Source organism: Salvia miltiorrhiza, chromosome 2, assembly GCF_028751815.1.
Source record: "Salvia miltiorrhiza cultivar Shanhuang (shh) chromosome 2, IMPLAD_Smil_shh, whole genome shotgun sequence".
Lineage (NCBI taxonomy): Eukaryota > Viridiplantae > Streptophyta > Magnoliopsida > Lamiales > Lamiaceae > Salvia > Salvia miltiorrhiza.
In genome coordinates, this window is record NC_080388.1 from 49615877 (window position 1) to 49634398 (window position 18522).

An 18522-nucleotide genomic window follows, 5' to 3' on the forward strand; every position below is an offset into this window, starting at 1 on the left:
TGGCCGTAGGAATGAGATGCCCCTAACTAACATTTTAGTTGTGGAAATTTTTGACGTATGGGGCATCGATTTCATGGGGCCATTTCCCATTTCTTATGGATTTGAATATATTTTATTGGCGGTTGATTATGTGTCCAAGTGGGTTGAGGCAATCCCCACGAGGACTTGTGATGCTAATGTTGTCCTGAAGTTTGTGCAGGAGAACATTTTGTGCCGTTTTGGGTTCCCCCGTGCTATCATTAGTGATGGGGGAAAACACTTCTGCAACAAATTGTTTGAGAAGCTCATGCGAAAGAATGGCATCACCCACAAGGTTGCAACTCCTTATCATCCACAGACTTCGGGGCAAGCCGAAACCAGCAACCGGCAAATCAAGGGCATACTTGAAAAGACCGTGCAGCCATCGCGCAAGGATTGGTCCATCAAGCTCTCGGATGCCCTATGGGCATATCGGACCGCCTTCAAAGGGGTTCTTGGGATGAGTCCCTACCGTCTTGTGTATGGCAAAGCTTGCCATTTGCCGGTCGAGATCGAGCATCGTGCCTATTGGGCTATCAAGGCCGCCAACTTGGACCTTCGATCTACAGGGAAACAACGAGCTTTACAAATGGAAGAGCTTGATGAGTTGCGCAATGAAGCATATGAGAATGCGCGCATCTACAAAGACAAAGTGAAGAAAATGCATGATCGTCGTGTCGTGCAAAAGGACTTCCACCCGGGCATGAAAGTACTGTTGTTCAACTCACGGTTGAAACTTTTCCCCGGAAAGCTCAAGTCCCGTTGGATTGGTCCATTCATAATCAAAGAAGTGATCAATCATGGAGTCCTGGTGTTGACCAAGGAAGGCACCGACGAACAATTTACAGTCAACGGGCATAGGGTGAAGCCCTACCTGGAGCATGAAGTGGTTGCTGTTGTAGTGGAGTCTCAAGCACTCCACGACCCATCTTGTTGACAAGCTTTTTACTGTCGAGCTCTCGACCTTAACTAGAGCGCTTCGTGGGAGGCAACCCACGTTTCTTTCTTTTCTATTTTCCATTTTGTTTTGTGTGGAGTGAGTTCTTGTGGTGTTGTATCCTGTTGTTGCTGGTTTTAGTTGGGTTCTCATTGGTGTTTTATTGTGGTGTTGCAGGAAATAGGCTTGCCGGACTGTCCCCGAGCTTGAAAGATGGATTTTGCACGTTGGATAGCAAAAATCAGTACAAGGCCGAAGGGGGGGGGGGGCGGCGGCGCCGTCTCACGGCGGCCGCCGTCCACGGCGCCGCCGCCACACGGCGGGCGCCGCCTCATGCACACCACCATAACCTTCAAACTTCAAAAAAAACACCGAAAGGGGGGGGGGACGGCGGCGCCGTCTCGCGGTGGCCGCCGTCATACAGCGGGCGCCGTACCCCCATTTGTTTTCCACCCTTCCTCCCTTTTAACCCAAAAACCCGAAGGGGGTGCACGGCGGCGCCGTCCCACGGCGGCCGCCGTCACCCCCAGCCCAGCCCGCCCAGCCCAGCCCGGCCCGCCCCCCACCCTATAAAAACTAAACCCTATTTTCCTACTCCACCATCAGCCTCCTCCCGCCTCCCTCACCACCTCTCTCTCTCTCTCTCTCTCTCTCTCTCTCTTCCATTCTCCATAACCAACTCCACCACCCACATCCGACCACCGCCGTCCACCACCCACATCCGACCACCAACCTCCTCCCTTCCACCACCCTCAGTCACCACCGCCAAACCACAACCACCACCTACAACCACCGCCAACGCCCACACCCACCGTCCTCGCCACCGCCGAACCTCTCCACCACCTTCTCCCTGCTCAACAGCCGCCGTTCAGCAGCGCCGCTCCCAGCCGCACACGGCCGCCGCCGTACTCCACTGCCGTCGCTGCTTTCACGGCCGCCGCCGTCTCCACAGACGCCAGCTGTCTCCACAGCCGCCGCCGCCGCCTGAACCACCGCCGCCGTGCTCTGCGGCCGCCGCCGTCGTCTGCCTCCATCCACTTCTTCCCATGGCACCCCTTACCACCTACAAGCGACGCCGCCACCTCATAGTCGACGAAGACGAGGATGAGGCCCCGCCTAGCCCTCCGGCCTCTTCTAGCCGCCAGCCGGCCTCTTCCAGCCGCCAGCCGGCCTCTTCTAGCCGCCAGCCGGCCTCGCCTATCCCCCGCCCTCCCTCGCCCCCAAAGGATATCCGACATGTCTATAATGCTCCTTTTGCCATCTTTGAAGACTGGGAGGGCACTCAATGGAAGGCCCTTAAAGGGAAGAAGGTTACCCAGCCTCGATGTCTCGATTGGCCACTGCTCCGAAGGGTGAAACTTGACCAAGACATAATGACACATTTGAAGAATTTGGGACTATTCAAGTTTACACAAACCACGCCACCGAGTTTGCTTCCATTGCACTTGGAGTTCCTTTGCACCCTCAACATGACCGCCGACAAGTCCCAGCTACATTGCCGCATGCTCAATACGCCATGCGTCGTCACCTACCGGATCATGAGTGAAGTCTTTGGGTTTCACCCGAAGCGATTGAAGGGAATCCCGGATACGTGGGTGCCGGCTAATGCTTGGAAGGAATTGACTGGATTGCTCACTTGGACCGGCCAGGGTGCCCCGAGCAACCAACTCATTGACGCCGACATTGGCGTGCTCCACAAGTTCTTGTCTTTCTGCATTCTGGGCAAGGAGCAGGCGAACAAAGTCAATGAGACCGAACTCTATATACTATGGTCTGCAAAGCGACAGAAGAAGATTGACGCCACCACCATCATTTGGAACCAGCTTCATAGCATAGCCCGGTATGGGGGTTTCAAGCCTTCCCTGAGCCCCATCTCTACTGCCCTGGCCCTCCATTTCGGTCTCTTCACGCCGACCCAGGTCCCCGCCCACCTGCAAGCCTCTGAGACAAGGACGATTGATCGCTCTGAGCTCAAGACATTTGTGGCCAAAGACTTCACCATCATTCCACAGGCACAACGCCCCAATGTTCGTTCTATTTTGCAGCAATTCAAACGGGGCGAGGGCACGTCATCCTCGGCGCGCCATGTCTTAGATGACAATGATGAGGACGATGATGAGGAGGAGTACGAGGAGCCCGTGCCGCCACCTGCTTTCGTTTATGATCCTGAGGCCGGCCCCTCCAATGCCTTTCAGCAGTTTCAGGCCCACTTTGACGAGTCCTTTGGCCAGTTCCGCCAGGAGGTCTCCTCCCGTTTTGATACAGTGGAGGACTCGGTGGGAGGCATCTACGCCAGGATCGACGACATCTATGGTCATCTGGACCATCTGGGGGGCCACGTGACGCCCATGCAGCAGCAGTTGGGCGACGTCTATGGACGCGTCAATACTATAGGCGGAGAGGTCACGCGTCTGCGTGAACAGGTGTCGTCATACGATGCTCGGTTTGCCCAATACAACCAGGGCCTCACTGACGCCAACCAGGGACTCACCGACACCAACTACTACCTCGCCGACCTAGAGAGACAGTGGGCCGCCTTCTCTTTGCAGAACCAGGACCAGTTCTGGCACCCTCCCCCGGGCCCCCCTCGGGGCCCCAACTGAGCATCCCTTTTACCCACTTTTGTACATTTTTTTTCCCTTTTTCTTTGTTTTCTTTTCTTTCTTGTTTTATGCTGTCTTCTTTTGTGGGTTTTCTGGTTGCTCGTTTTACAGGTTGTGGTCGCCGCCCTCTCTACCGCCGTCGCCGTGTTGGCTGCACTCCTATCCAAGGATGTTCTTAAACTTTCTCTTTCTTTTTGTGCCCTGAGGACAGTGCATGTTTTTCTCTATGGGGGAGGGGCGTGATTTATGAGTTGTGGGGGTTTTATGGTTCTGTCTTGGTTGTGTTGTTGGTTGTGCCGCATGCGGTTTTTATGATGCTTTATCTTTGCGTTGCATGCTTGGTTGTGGTGCCCTGTTTTGCTTGTCTTGGGGCGAATGGTCCCCTTCTCTTGTTTTCTTGCCTGTTCTTAAGTACATCACATGATTGATAGTGATTCACTGGCGATTCGGGATTGTGTTTGTTTGGTTTGTTGTTCTTGTTTTTCTTGATTGATGTGTTCCCATTGAAGTGTAATTAGCTTAAGGTTTTGGTGCAACACCCTGTTGAGCAACTCTTGACGTGATTTGTCCGGTAGATGCTAAGGGGAGTGTTTTCAGTGCAATTACCTAATATCTGTCTCTGTTTTGAATTGTTTGGTTGGTTGTTGAGTTTCTGATAGCCTGGGTCTCTGCTCCTCTAATGATTTCATTATGAGCATGGGTAACCACACGAGAACATTTTGGATCACCCCCAAAAGTTCAATCTCGTGAATTATGGCCCATCTATCAAGAGCGAAAATAACTTAACCCAAAAAAAAAGAAGAGAAAAGTGAAAGAATATGAAAAAGGAATGAGACATGATTGTAAAGGAAATTGCATTAGGAAATTCACCCTTAGCGGAGAATTGGGTCTGATCGGATTGAGTTGTATCACCTTGTTGTTGCACTTTTAAATCTTAGCTTTGAACACTTGATTGGGGGACATTGATTTCTTGAAGAACTTGGATTGGTTTGTGTTTGCTTGGTGAGAAGAATCGCTTGTGGGTTTTCTTTCGATTTTGTGTTTGTTGCTTGAGGACAAGCAAGGATTTAAGTGTGGGGGGGTTGTTTACCTCGTTTTTGGGCAGTATTTGCTAGTGTTTCTACCGTGCATTCGAGCATGTTTTATAACTCTTTGCCTTATTTTTCACGTGCTCGATGATCTTTTTGGTGTTTTAATGTCGTGTGCAGGGTTCGTGAGTCGTTTAGCATTTTCAGCATCGTTTCGAGCATTTTTCGGAAGCAGTCTCACGGCCGCCGCCGTGCCACGGCGGCCGCCGTCCAGACGGCGGCCGCAGCCCAACGGCGCGGGCCGTGCTCTCCCTTGAAGGAATCCGCAAAGGGCCCTCACGGCGGCGCCGTCCCACGGCGGCCGCCGTCCCTGGCTGAATCCGGCAGTTACGAATTTCCATATAAAAACCCATTTTTAGGGTTTTTCTACATACTTCCGATCAGAACAGCCTCTAGGGCGATTTTCCACATTTTTCTTAAGGTTTTTAGAGCTTCAAACATTTACTTTCATTTTCGGATTCATCGGATCGCTTGTTAGTCCAACTATCTTTTCATCGGATTATTTTTCATCGGATTGCTACGTTGTGTAAGAACTCATTTATTTTCCTCAGTAATTTGAATCCTTTGGTTTATTTGAATTCCTTAGTTTATGCTTTTATGAATGTGATGATGATGAATGTGATGTTTTGAGATTGTTGACTTTGATCTTAATGAATTGTGTGAATCGTTGGATTGTTATTGTTGCTTCGGATTTATTTTATTGGTGAATGTTTTAATAATCTCTTTAATAATCTTTGAAGTTTTCTCGAGTTGAATTGATGTTTAATTAGTTTCATGCCTAGGTAATTATTAATCTTTGTTGGCTCATAAGTTGGTGATCGTTTGATTGGAGTGCTCGTTGAAACCCTAAGTTGATAGTCTTCATGTTTAATGCTTGTGGTCTTAGTTGTTCATGTCTCCTGCATTAGTTAATGTTTTAGTGCTTTTTCTGTTTATGTTGTGGTGATTAGAGTGCGAGATAGTGTCAGACCCAATTACCCGATTAGAGTGTTTAGGTTTTATTTCTGTACTTGTGAGTAGCACAATTGAAGCCCTGCTAAGTCTTCCTTGAGAGACGACTTGAGTCACCTTACCACCCTAGGACGACCTCGTATAAATTCGAGTCCATCCGTTAGGTGTTTTTGGATGAGTCACTGACCAAGAATTATTTGAACAACCAAGCTTATGAAAATTAGCATCCATCTCTTTAAACATCACCTTCAAAAAGCCCGTAATGATTTTGGGATGAAAAAAAGCATCATTGAAGGTCGTTTGATTTCGGCAATCCCAGACTTTCCACAAAAGGTTAATAATCCCTGCTTTCCAAAAAGATCGAACTTGAGGGCTGAAGTGCTCATTCCAAGCAGCAACAAGGGCACTATGAATATCCAAGCAGTGAGAGAACTCATCTTTGCCAAACCAAGCCAAGAACTCAGACCAGACCGGTTGCAGGGCAGTGCATCTCCAAAACAAGTGATCAATAGTCTCCACATCTAAACCACACATAATGCACCGGTTAGGACCAATCATTCCACGCCTAATAAGATTATCAAGCGTTGGCATCTTCTTATGAATAATGCGCCAGCAAATCAACGATCGATGTTCCGGAATAAAATTTTCCCAAATCCAATTTCCTCACACCACCTTTGGAAAACTATGATTCTGAGTAGCATAAGCTAGGGAAGCAGTCACATTCCCACTAACCGAGTGTTTCCAGAAACGAGTGTCTCCTTCTTCCCCAAACGGAAGCAATAAAATATCCACCACTATATCCGGATAGTTGATTATAAAATCCGCAGTAAAGTGCCAAATGCCATCATAAAAATAATTGCTAACTGCTTGATCGAGAAAATCCATCATAAAACTCGGAATATGAAGCCTTTCCATCAACCTATATCCCAGCCAATCGTCACACCTATTAAAAGTAACAATTATTATAAATAAATATAATAATTTAGGGCGCGGGTCAAAGGGGTGTGGGTCAGGAACACGGGTTTGGGCGCGGGGCGACCCGGCCACACCCAATAATTGGCGTTCATATTTTTCAGTTTTAGATTAGAATTTTATAACTTTCATAGATTAGATTTATTTTCCTGCAATATTGAAGAATTCAACATTCAAGTAGTTGTCACGATTGTTTTCCGAGTTTTATTTAATTCAAGTTTATTTTCAATTGTTGTCTTTTTAATTATGTTCATGTTTTATTTCATTATATCTGGCTAAGTTTTTAATTCGATTCTAGGGTTTGTAAATAGCATGATTAGATTAACTTGTTAATACATTTTTGCCTTCCAGTTTATGATTCATAATTCCTGGTGCTTAATTTCTCGTGGATTGTCTGATCAATAATTTGCATGTTTAGCTATTCGGTTTGAGACCTAATGGAGATAACTGTTTAGCGGATTCAGGAATGTGTGATATGATTTTAACTTTGAGACCTGGCGGAGATAGATGGATCACAGTGAGCTATTCTTAGGTGCTTTTGTGAGTTAGTAGATTTTCTTGAGACCTGGCGGAGATAGATAATTTTGTTGGGAACTTAATGGAATATCCTAATCCTTGTTTTGATGATACCAAAATCAATAGGTTTCATTTGTAATAGACTAGAACTGCTCGGACTCAAGTGTTAGAGTTCTTTTTCTAGTTTAGTTGTTGTTCTGACGACTGAAGACTGAAGAACGAAGGACTGAAGACTGAAGTTGCCGACTGAAGAATCAGTCTTGAACTGATCACTTAATGCGTGCCACGTGGAATCAGCGGACTGATACTAAACTCAAGTATCAGTTAAACATTCTTCCTCGGACTGAACCTCCAACGTTCAAAGGAAGCCACGTACTCCAGAAGTACAGCCACATTAAATGCAGAGATATCAGGATCGTCCTTTCTGTAACAGCCCGAAACCAATTTATTTATTTGAAATTATTTATCCTTGATTTGTTTGAATTTTATTTATTTATTGTAAAGTAATTTAAAATTTTATTATATTCTCAGTTATAAATTGTTTAGTCGCGCCCCTAGTTAGATGAATGATTTTAAATTATACATTATGTCCTCAAGCAATAGAAATTTTTATGCACAAAATATTAATTTGAGGAATAAACATTTGCATATATTTATTTATTTTATTTATTTATTTATTTATATCTAGCCTAAATAGCTTAAATTAGAGAGTTGGGCCTTTAACTATAGTTTCTATAAAAAAAAAAAATTCAATGTTTGTTATTTTGGGGCCATATGATATGTCTAAGATAGCTTTTAAGCTATTATTAATTGCTAATTCCTTTTCTTTTTCTAAGAATTTGGATATACTTCGGTAGCCTCCATTCCAAGCCAATCAGTTACTCTTATTTCATTTCTATCACAAATTTAACTGCTGCTACTTTAAGTTTAATTTGTGTGTGGTGAATTTTGTATCCACCACGCCGCCTTATTTTCTTCCATCTTTCTTTTATTTCTCATCTACTGCGATATTTATCTCACCGCCATACTCCTTCATTCCTCATCTACTGCAATATTTATCCACCTGCTAAGCCTTTATATTATCTTTGCATTTACAAAATCACACAAATCCTCAAGCAAAGTTCCATTTCATTCTCAACAGCAACAATCGGTAACTTTGTTATTTCTGTATATGAGAAATTTATTACTTGAAATCTTTCATAAGAAATCAAATGAATTATAAGAATAATTGAATACAGGAATAAAATGAAATTAGAAATATAGAAGTAGAGAGGAGATGGGGGGAATTATTGGTGAGGACTGTTGACGCCGGAGAGGCGAAATAAGGGGGGCTAAATGGCGGTGGCCAGCGGCGGCAGCGGATGGCTGCTGCCGTTCTGACAAAAGTGAGAGAGTGGGTGGTTGGGCGACCGCTGCTACCAGCCGATGGAGAGAGGGGGGTGGGAGGTGCGGATGCGGCAGCGAAGTCGCTGGAGAGAGGCGGCGTGAGGCAGAGAAGGGGGGAGGGGGGTTCTCTGTGTGTGCGCGCGTTCTGTGTATATGTGTGTGTGTGTGATTGTGTGTGTGAGTAATATATAGGTGTGTGTTAGAAGTGTGTGCGTGTGTTATTTGGTGTGTGGTGTGTAGGTTAGATGGAGTTAAAAGGGAGGATGGGCTTGGACCTTTTTATTTAGTTGATTGGGCTCAAGTTTTAGTTGCATCATGGCTTAATTTGACATATTAATCACATACTCATTATTAAACCATTTATTTTTATTAATTTTATAAAATAAATTTCTATGTACTAAAATATTTTCAAGTACAGTTAGGCCCTTATATTTTATTATTATTGGATTGTTATTTGCCTAGGTGCGGCGCGACTAGGACATGAATTTTGATTGAATTATTCAAGATAACATTCAAGTTGAAGTTCAAATTTCAGGTGTGGGATTTATTTCAGTACATGCTGTGATTAATTCTTGTCAATTTTAATAATATGTGTTTACCATATGTGTTATGACGTATATTTTGAGGATATCGCTAGGGGCCCGTAAATAGGGTCCAGGACTTCACAGTCCTTGGGTTGCCACAATGCGATTTGAGGTATATTTTGAGGATGTCGCCAGGGGCCCGTAAATAGGGCCCGGGACTTTAATAAGTCCTTGGATTGCCACAGTGCGAATATTGAGGATATATATGAAGTGACCGTATGTGTTTACTATGTTATTATCTTGGACAATTATTGCATGTTCCCACACTGAGTTATACTCTGTATGCTCATCCCATATTAACAATTTCAAGTAATTGACGTTGGAGACGCGTGGAAGGTCGAGTGAGCGAGTCAAGTCATTTTACAGAAAAGTTATTTTTTTTATTATTTGGACGCATCTAATGTTTTATTAGGTATAAAGTTTATGTTTTAAAAAGATTTTGAATTACGACAGATTTGATTGTTAAGCATCTTCAAGACTTCTTTACGTCATGATTCGTGACAAAGATATTGATTATTGATTTTAAATCCAAGTTTGTATTTGAGTATATTATTTAAAAGTTGGTTTCTTTTAAATCATTTCAAAAGTATTTTAAAAGTTTATTTCATTTAAGGCTTTACTTTCCTTAAAGGGAAAAGGTGCAAATAAGCCCTCCTAGGTGTAACCCTTATAGCGTTTACCTCCCCATTCTCTATGTTCGTGCAACTAAACCCCTATACTAAAAAAAAGGGTTCAAATAAGCCCCTCGCTCTAACGGCCGTCTTCTCACCGTCAGAAAACATTTTCTTTTTGTTTTATTTTTTTGTGTGGGGCCCACCATTTAATTTAGGCGGGTTTCTTCACCGAACAGAATACCAACAGTCGCCATTCATTCCAAAGCTTTCCAACTCTCTGAAAAACCATCGAAGGAGAGGAAAAAAGGCTTATTCGAAGACGACGATTAAGAAGAAGAAGTGCAACCACATATTCGAGGGACTGAATGCAATAAAACAAGGTTTGTATTCGTCATATTTGAAGTTTGAAACATGGTTGTTAGAGAACATGCAAATCCCGTCTGTTTTTTTTTTTTTAATTTCTTTCAAGTTTTCCAATGACCATGAATCGATTGAGCATGAACCAAAGTTTGATAAATTTATTTGTTTTCTCTGTTTTCGTGTTCAGTATGGCGCCTCCTGTGAACTTTGTTTTCCATTTTGGTGGTTTGTGGAAGAATGTTGATGATAATGGAAAATTGTTTTATGATGGATATAATTCTGTGGAAATAGAAGAAACAATAGAGAACATGTCTTTTGATCGAGTTCTTCTTGAATTTGAGAAGTTCTACTCAACACCACCTACCAAAGTATATGCCCTAGATGAGGACCGCCCATTAGAGCATGGTCTAGTTCTATTAAGGAATTCTAAACACTGTCATAAAGTATTTGATTATTTTGAACTAGTTGGCCAACAGGAAATAGAACTATTTGCTGAACATGAATTAGACCCTATGCCTTCTATCAAACTGTGGGATTTGTTTGCGGATGAGAGTGAGAATGTAGTGATTACTGAACCAACTGAGAATGTAGTGATTACTGAACCAACTGAGCATGTAGTGATTACTGCACCAACTGAGAATGTAGTGACTATTGAACCAACTGAGAGGGTTGAAGAAAGGGTACAGTTTAGGGAAACATTTGATGATGTTGGAGAAGGTTTAGAGGGGATAAATGAATTGAACTCTGTTGATTTAGAAAATGTTGATGAGGAAGCAAATGCTGTAGAGGCAGACAGCCATAGTGATTCTAGTGATTCTAGTGTTTATAGTGAGGAATTTTCAGATAGAGAAGCAGAGGGAACAAGGGTTGAGAGAGTGATGGGGTCTACTCAGGATGGTGAAGAGGGTGGCTTTGTTTTAGGTATGACATTTGCAGGTGCCAAAGAGTGTAGGGATGCCATCCATGCATATGCAGTCAAGTTTGGGTATAAGATAAGATTTATGAAAAATGAGCCCAAAAGAATTTGAGTTGTGTGCTTGGGAGAGGCTGGTTGTCCTTTTGCTATGTTGGTGTCAAAAGATGGGGATGTCCAAGGGTTAGTGGTGAAGACCCTAGTGTCAGAACATACCTGCAACAAACAGAGTGAGGTGCCTAGTGCAAGTCAAAGTTATTTAGCAAATTACTTTAAGGCTGCAGTGTATAGGAACCCCAAGTTTTCTTAAAAGGATATGCAGGGTCATATTAAGGATCAGTTGAAGCTCCATGTCAGTCTACACAAATGTAAGAGGGCAAAAAGGGATATCATAAACAAGCTAGAGGGTAGTTACAAGGATGAATTCAATAGGTTGTGTGCATACATAGAGAAGGTGAAGGAAGTGATGTCTGGTTCTAAGATGGAACTGCAATTGTCAAGTGACCAATTACAGAATGGGAAGATGGTATTTAAGAGGTTATTTGTCATGTTAGAGCCCCTAAGACTGAACTGGATGGGGGGGTGCAGGAAGTTGATATGTTTAGATGGCTGCCATCTCAAGGGAGTTACTTTTGGTTGCCTACTGACAGCAGTTGGAAAAGATGGCAATGATGGGGTAGTCCCTATTGCATGGGCTGTGGTTAACAAAGAGAATAGGAGCAACTGGACATGGTTCATGAGGTGGCTGAAACAAGAATTACAACTGCAAGAAGGGGATGAAGTTACTTTGATGTCTGATATGCAAAAGGTATTGAATTTTTGACAAGTCTTATGCTTTCTTAATTATCAATTTTGGGAAATGCTAATAAAGTGTAACTGAAACAGGGTTTAATGGAGGCTGTGAAGGAGGTTTGTCCATATGCCGAGCACAGATGGTGTGCAAGGCATATTTACTCCAACTGGAGTAAAAAATGGAGAGGACAAGAGATGAAAAAAAGGTTCTGGGTTGCTGCTTGGAGCACATATGAAGAGGAGTTTAAGCTGAACATTGCCAAGCTTCGGTCAATCAATCCCAAGGCTGCAGATGACCTACTCCACTACCCTCCAGCCAACTGAAGCAGGGCTTATCAAACTACAAGATGCTCAACACACATGGTAGACAATAACTGCCCCGAGTCTTTCAATTCTAATATTATTGATGCTAGGCACAAACCTATTGTTAGTATGCTAGAAGACATTAGGTTGATGTGTATGAAGAGGGTTACTGATAGGAAATCTGCAATGTTAACTTGGAAGGGTGAATGGGCTCCAAATGCAGTTAGGTTTTTTGAGCAAAATAAATCTGACTCCATAGAATGTCATGTTGTTTAGAATGGGGAGTATGGGTATGAAGTCAGTGAGGGTGAAGACAGACATAATGTCTTTATAGACACAAAGAAGTGTACCTGCAGGGTTTGGAAACTTACTGGAGTTCCCTGTTGTCATGTTATTGCTGCTTTCTATTATAGTAACCTTGATCCAATGACTGCAATCAGTAAGTGTTACCATAAGGAATTGTATGCCAAGGCTTATTGTCATGTTATCCATCCTGTACCTGGAGTAAAGTTCTGGAATGTGAGGGCAGAAGATGAAGTAGAACCTCCACCTGTGGAGATTAAGGTTGGGAGGCCAAAAAAGAACAGGGTGAGAGCTAAACATGAGCCTAGGCATCAACACAAGCTTAGTGGAAAGGGAAGCTACAACATTGTAGCTTGTGTAGAAGTGACAGTCACAAGAAAGATGCTTGTCCAGAGAATCCTGCCAAGGTATTTCTCATATATGCTTAATAACTCATTGCTATTAACTGTATTTTTATATGAGAACTGATTTTTGGTGTTAAATGTGTAGGCTGACAAGAGCTCACAAGCTTCTTGCTCATCTAAGCCAAAGAAAAGAGCTCCATCAGGAATTAGACTCCATGTTAACTTGGAGACTGGAAAACAAACATTACGTGTAAGCTCACCACAAAAACACTTAATTCTTGTTGTTTATTTACATTTCATCCTTGTAATGTGTTCATTCCAATGTGATGCAGTCTGGAAGATCACAGTCAGTAATCATTGATGAGGGCACACCTAGAGACCAAGATCCAAATGTGAGGTTTGCTATTCCAAGTGAAAGTGAGCTACGGTTGGAAAAAAGAAAGAGAGCTTCTGGCAAGTCAACTGGAGAAAGCTCGAAGGTGAAGAAGACCTCAACTAAGGCTTTCAAGGCTCCAAGAGGCAAGGCAGAAGCTGACCAAGTCCCACCCATACTAAGAAGATCACCAAGGGGGAAAAAAGTGGATTCAACTATTGGATCAAGCACAACAAGTTGAATTCATTTTTATTTCTAAAGTTTGTTTGTGTGTTTAAGACAGTTTTTAGATGAATATTTTGGGTTTAACTGTTGGTTGGAACAAATTTATGGTTTTTTGAACAAGCTAGGCAGACATACTTTGACTCCATGTTTCTGGATTTTGTTTAAGAGTTAGATGGTTTTTGTTGGGAAATTTGCAGACCTATACATAAACAATTTCAGGGATATTTGCTTCCATACATTCTTGTCTATTAAACACTTAATGGAAATTTGCTTTTACTTCGACTCCATGTTTCTGGTTTCCATACATTCTTGTATATTTCATTCTTTCCATTAAGACAGAATTTGAGCCAAATATTAAGACACAATTTCAGGGAAACATGTTCATTTCAATCATTCCATTAAACCAACAAAGATACAAATCAGTGTTAAGCTACCACTAAATAAAACAAGAACAACCAAGATACAATTAAAATGCTCCAAAGTAATGTATTTTTTCTTCTATATCTATTTGCTTCCTCTTTCAGAACTTCAATTACTTGGGAAAGTTGCAAGTTTTCAGCTTCAAGATCAACATCCATGGTGGCTGGTCTTCGATGCAAGTTTCTGAGGTCGACATTTTCATTCTTCAAAGCTTTTATAACCTCCACAGCTCTATCAGACATGGGTTCATCGTGCCACTCAAAAAAACCACAATTTTTGAACTACACCACAACACAAAATAGCTCTCTGAACTTGCAAATTTAAACTACCAACCAAACAATATATAAAACCAACAATAACATTACCCTCCAATTTCTACATCCGTAGAACCTTCTTCCTGGGTTATCCTCCGTCCAAGACGTCATTCTCGGAGCTTTCAACCTTTTACCTTCCTTCACGCAATAGCAAAACATCAAATTGCCTTCGTCTCTCTACCGCCGACTACCTGAGAAGCTAGAGCCACAATCGGAATTCAAACTCATGGTGTTTGCTCGAATACTAAGAACAAACCTAAACTCTATGCCAATTCTAAGAAATTATGTTGTTCGACCAAGGATCGCGCAAGGCAAATGTGAATTAGGGCTAAGGGATTTATGCAAAATTCCCAAATTATAAGAGCCGTTGCAAAATTCGTTGATATGGGCCCCACACAAAAAAATAAAACAAAAAGAAAATGTTTTCTGACGGTGAGAAGACGGCCGTTAGAGCGAGGGGCTTATTTGAACCCTTTTTTTTAGTATAGGGGTTTAGTTGCACGAACATAGAGAATGGGGAGGTAAACGCTATAAGGGTTACACCTAGGAGGGCTTATTTGCACATTTTCCCTTCCTTAAATTGTATTAGAGTTTTGTTTTAAAAGTTGATTTTATAATTTTTTAAAGACTTCCGCATTAAATATTTATTTAAAAATTATATTTTATTCTTCAGTTAGATTAGGGTGTTACACTTTCTCTGCAGATGTCATTCCTATTTGGTGACTACTTTTTCAGAGACGTCGCATCTTCTGCTCTTCAATATAGCCGTTCTCACCAAACAAGGAACCTCGAAGATTGAAGCCTCAGCCCAAGTTCAAATTACTCTCTAACGGAAGAAATCTTGAAGACCTTCTCCGCCAACGGATCTATTCAAGAATTCTCCTATAAATAGCGCTCGAGGATCACTTCAATCTTCACCGATTCAACAACATAAGCTAAAACTCTGCCAAAATTGTTTCTTAGCCAAAGCTCAAATTTCCCAAAGCTTGAATCGAAGAAGAGAATCCCAAAGCCAAAAATCAGTCACTGCTGATTACATAACTGATAACTCTTTACTGAAGAGTCTTTCAGTATCAGTCGTCAACCTTGTTTTGGTCAAAACTATTTTCAGTAAACAGGTGTCTGAGTTTGTGTTTGAAGTTTCGTTTTGATCTCTATATTGAGATCCCGAAAATAGCCTATAGGTGTATTCCCCCCATACACCTATTCGAGACCCTCCGAACCTAACAATTGGTATCAGAGCAGGTTGTTCCCAAGAACAATTCTGTTTTGATTAGGTTCTAATTGAACTAAATCATTTTTCTCAAAGGTCTCGAAAAACTTTTCTCTTTCAAAAAGTGCTTGCTGTTTGTCTTATCTGTTGTTACCTATTCTCTCTTTTTTGATGGAGACTAACCACAGCAGAATATCCTCTCTACCTATGTTTAGTATTGAAAAATATGACCAAGATCAAGCAGAAGCATCATCTCCGGCACAGTTCCAGACAAGCATGTGACCAAGATCATCAAGTGCAAAACTGCAAAGGAGATGTGGGACATTCTTGAAAGAATGTGCATCGGATCCGAGGAAATAAAGGAAAACAAGCTGTCCATAGCTTGTCAGAAATTTGACTCATTCCTCATGCTCAAGAAAGAATCTGTCGACGAGATGGAACTCAGATTCAACCAGATCCTGAATGAAGTTCAATCCATCTCGAAGGACAAGTATACTCAACGAGAAATCAACCTGAAGATTCTTCGAGCACTTCCGCGAGGAGATTGGCAGATCTACTCAGTCGCTCATCAGAACAAGCCAGGATTCAGTCAGCTGCCAACAAACAAGCTCTTCTCTGACCTCTTGGCAAATGAGTTCGACATTCAGAGAAATCTTGGAACTAAGAGGACTGGAGGATCAGATGAAGATGGTCCATCAACCTCAAGAGGAGCAGCATTGAAAGCTTCAGCGAAAGAAAGCAAGAAGCAGACAAAGGAACCGGTGGAACTCAAGCCCGAAGACTTCTTCAGTCAATATGCTTTGTTGACTGAAAGTTTCAACAAGATGGAGTCCAAATTCAGCAAGTACAGGAGGTTCCACAAACAGCACTTCAAAGGAAAAGAAAGAGAAAGCAAGTCCAGATATTCCACTAACAGAAGCGGAGAAACAAAGTCAACCGCTTTCGACTTGAAAGATATGGAATGTTTTGGATGCAAAAAGAAAGGGCACTTTCGAACTGAATGCCCAGAACTGACGCAGTCTGAGCGCAAGTAGCTGAAAGCCAAGAAAGAACGCAAATATGCGAAGAAGAAAGCGATGGTTGCTGATGATGCAGGATCCTCCAAAGAAGCATCAGAATCATCCGACTTCAACTCTACCAGCTCAGATGATGAGAGCCATGCCCTGATGGCCAACGAAACCGAAAGCGTGGCCGACAATAGCTACGAAAACGGAATGAACGGCCCAGAGGTAAACTCTCACTCAAAAACTTCTTATATTGATAACTCCCTGGTGTTTTCAGGAGATCATTTAGAATTTGGAGAAAGCTCAGCCGATGAAACTGACGAGTTCGATCAGCTCATGACTGATAACTGTCAGTTAAGGAAAATGTTCGAAGATCTCCTCAAGCAGAATCAGAAAATGGAAAAGGAGATCAATGATGAACGAGTCAAGAATCAGACAATCATCTACTTTCTGGATGAAACTTGTCTTGATCAACTGATCATGGAGAACAGTCGACTGGAAGAAAAGCTCAGAATTTCTTCATCAGAGTGTGACAGAGCATCTCATGAAATCAAGAGGCTCAATCACAAATTGGAAGAAACTGTTAAGGACTGCATGATGAAGTCTCCCATGATGACCAACTTTCCTTCAAAAGGCCTTGTTGAAAGCATCGGAGGAAAGGTTGTTCCAACTGACAAAGGAAAGAATATCATGATCAAAGAAGCAGATGACGCTTCTGAAAACAACACATCAGAATAATCAAGAGATCATGATATGGATGAAGTTTGAAAACGCAAGCTGATGGCAAGAACAAATGTTCCTCCTCCACAAAGCTACAGACGAGCCAAGGAGGCCCCCAACCAGATCATCCTACTGAGAAGACTGGAAAGCAGATTTCAGTCAAAGATTGGGCAAGGAACATCAGGACTCAAGAAGAATCTTCCTCACCAGTCCAGGGGGAAGAACAACAACATCAGTCAGAAACTGAAACCAGTTCAGTTCCGAAGAAAAGAACATCCATGGAGACAAATCTATGATATGTCCAGACGAGCCAAACGCCAATCACGACAACAAGCAACTGGACATCATATGACTCATGTTCCACAACATCAGTCAAGTCTCCATCAGTCAAGAATGACTCAAGTATCTCAAAGGAGATACTCTATAGAGCAAAGAAGACCTCAACAACTCACCAGACAAAGCTTCTACAAGAGTGAGGCTCTCAAAAGGAAAGCTCAACAGAAGATTGCTCATGTGCCAACTGAAGCACCGACTACTTCAGTCAGACAACCGGCAAAGCGCAAGAGATCAGCACCAAGACCAGTTCTGAAGTAGATATGGGTTCCAAAAGGAACACGAGCTAATAATGAAGGACCCAAACATTGATTGGGTACCTAAATTAACTCTTCATTACAGGTCAAAAACAGGAAACACAAAAAGAAGGAAGAAGTTAAAGCCTCAATCAGAACATGGTACCTGGATAGCGGCTGTTCGATGCATATGACAGGCTACAAAGAATATCTAACTCAATATGTTGAGAAAGCTGGATCAAAAATTGCATTATGAGACAACTCAATCGGAGAAACAAAAGGATATGGTGTGCTCGACATGGGTAACGCCAGTATCAGTAATGTTAGCTATGTTTCTGGACTAAAATATAATTTGTTGTTTGTGAGTCAATTTTGTGACAGCGGTTTCGCAGTGAAGATCAAAAAGGATGAATTCACTGTCAGAAACAGTCAAAGAAAGGTGGTTTTGAGAGGGATCAAACAAGAAAGTCTCTACGTCGTCTCATGGGAAGATAGCCCTCCAGAAACATGTCTCATCAGCAAAAGCAGCTCAGAGCTCAACTGGCTGTGGCACATGAGACTCAACCACCTCAACTTCAAAACGATCAACAAGCTTGCTAAGCATCAACTGGTAGAAGGTTTACCTTCTATTGTGTTCCAGAAGAAGCAAGAATGTGAAGCATGTCAAAGAGGAAAGCAGACCAGGACGTCATTCAAGTCAAAGTCAGGACACTCTTCTGGAAGAATTCTTCAACTACTTCACATTGATTTGTTTGGCCCAATCTCTCCCAGAAGTTACAACGGTAGGAAGTATACCTTAATTGTCGTGGATGATTATTCACGATATACTTGGGTTATCTTTCTCTACAACAAGAGAGAGACACTGCTGGAATTGCCAAAAGCTGCTAAGAAGACTAAGCGTTGAAAAGGAAGTCAACATCATTAGCATCATATCAGATCGAGGGACTGAATTTCTCAATGCCGTCATTCGTGACTATTGTGAGGAATAAGGAATCAGTCA

At 42.5% G+C, this 18522-nt stretch overlaps 1 protein-coding gene and 1 long non-coding RNA gene across 3 annotated transcripts; one reads left to right on the forward strand and one right to left on the reverse strand.

Annotated features, from left to right (window-relative positions):
- Positions 1 to 9692: 9692 nt before the first annotated feature.
- On the forward strand, positions 9693 to 13516 carry LOC131011944 (uncharacterized). Of its 2 annotated transcripts, XM_057939845.1 has the most exons (5): positions 9693 to 10049; positions 10217 to 11750; positions 11828 to 12747; positions 12830 to 12934; positions 13017 to 13516. In XM_057939845.1, the coding sequence occupies exons 3-5, from the start codon at positions 12464 to 12466 to the stop codon at positions 13036 to 13038; spliced, it is 411 nt and encodes a 136-aa protein (XP_057795828.1). In that variant the 5' UTR covers positions 9693 to 10049; positions 10217 to 11750; positions 11828 to 12463; the 3' UTR covers positions 13039 to 13516. The 2 variants fall into 2 exon arrangements, 1 of the variants encoding a protein (XP_057795828.1); XR_009097144.1 differs by lacking the exon at positions 9693 to 10049 and having other exon boundaries at positions 10098 to 11750.
- Positions 13517 to 13647: 131 nt separating this feature from the next.
- LOC131011945 (uncharacterized) lies at positions 13648 to 14582 on the reverse strand. The gene is made up of 2 exons (XR_009097145.1): positions 14068 to 14582; positions 13648 to 13983 (listed from the first exon to the last, which is right to left on the reverse strand). It is a non-coding gene; the product is annotated as an uncharacterized LOC131011945 (long non-coding RNA).
- Positions 14583 to 18522: the final 3940 nt, after the last annotated feature.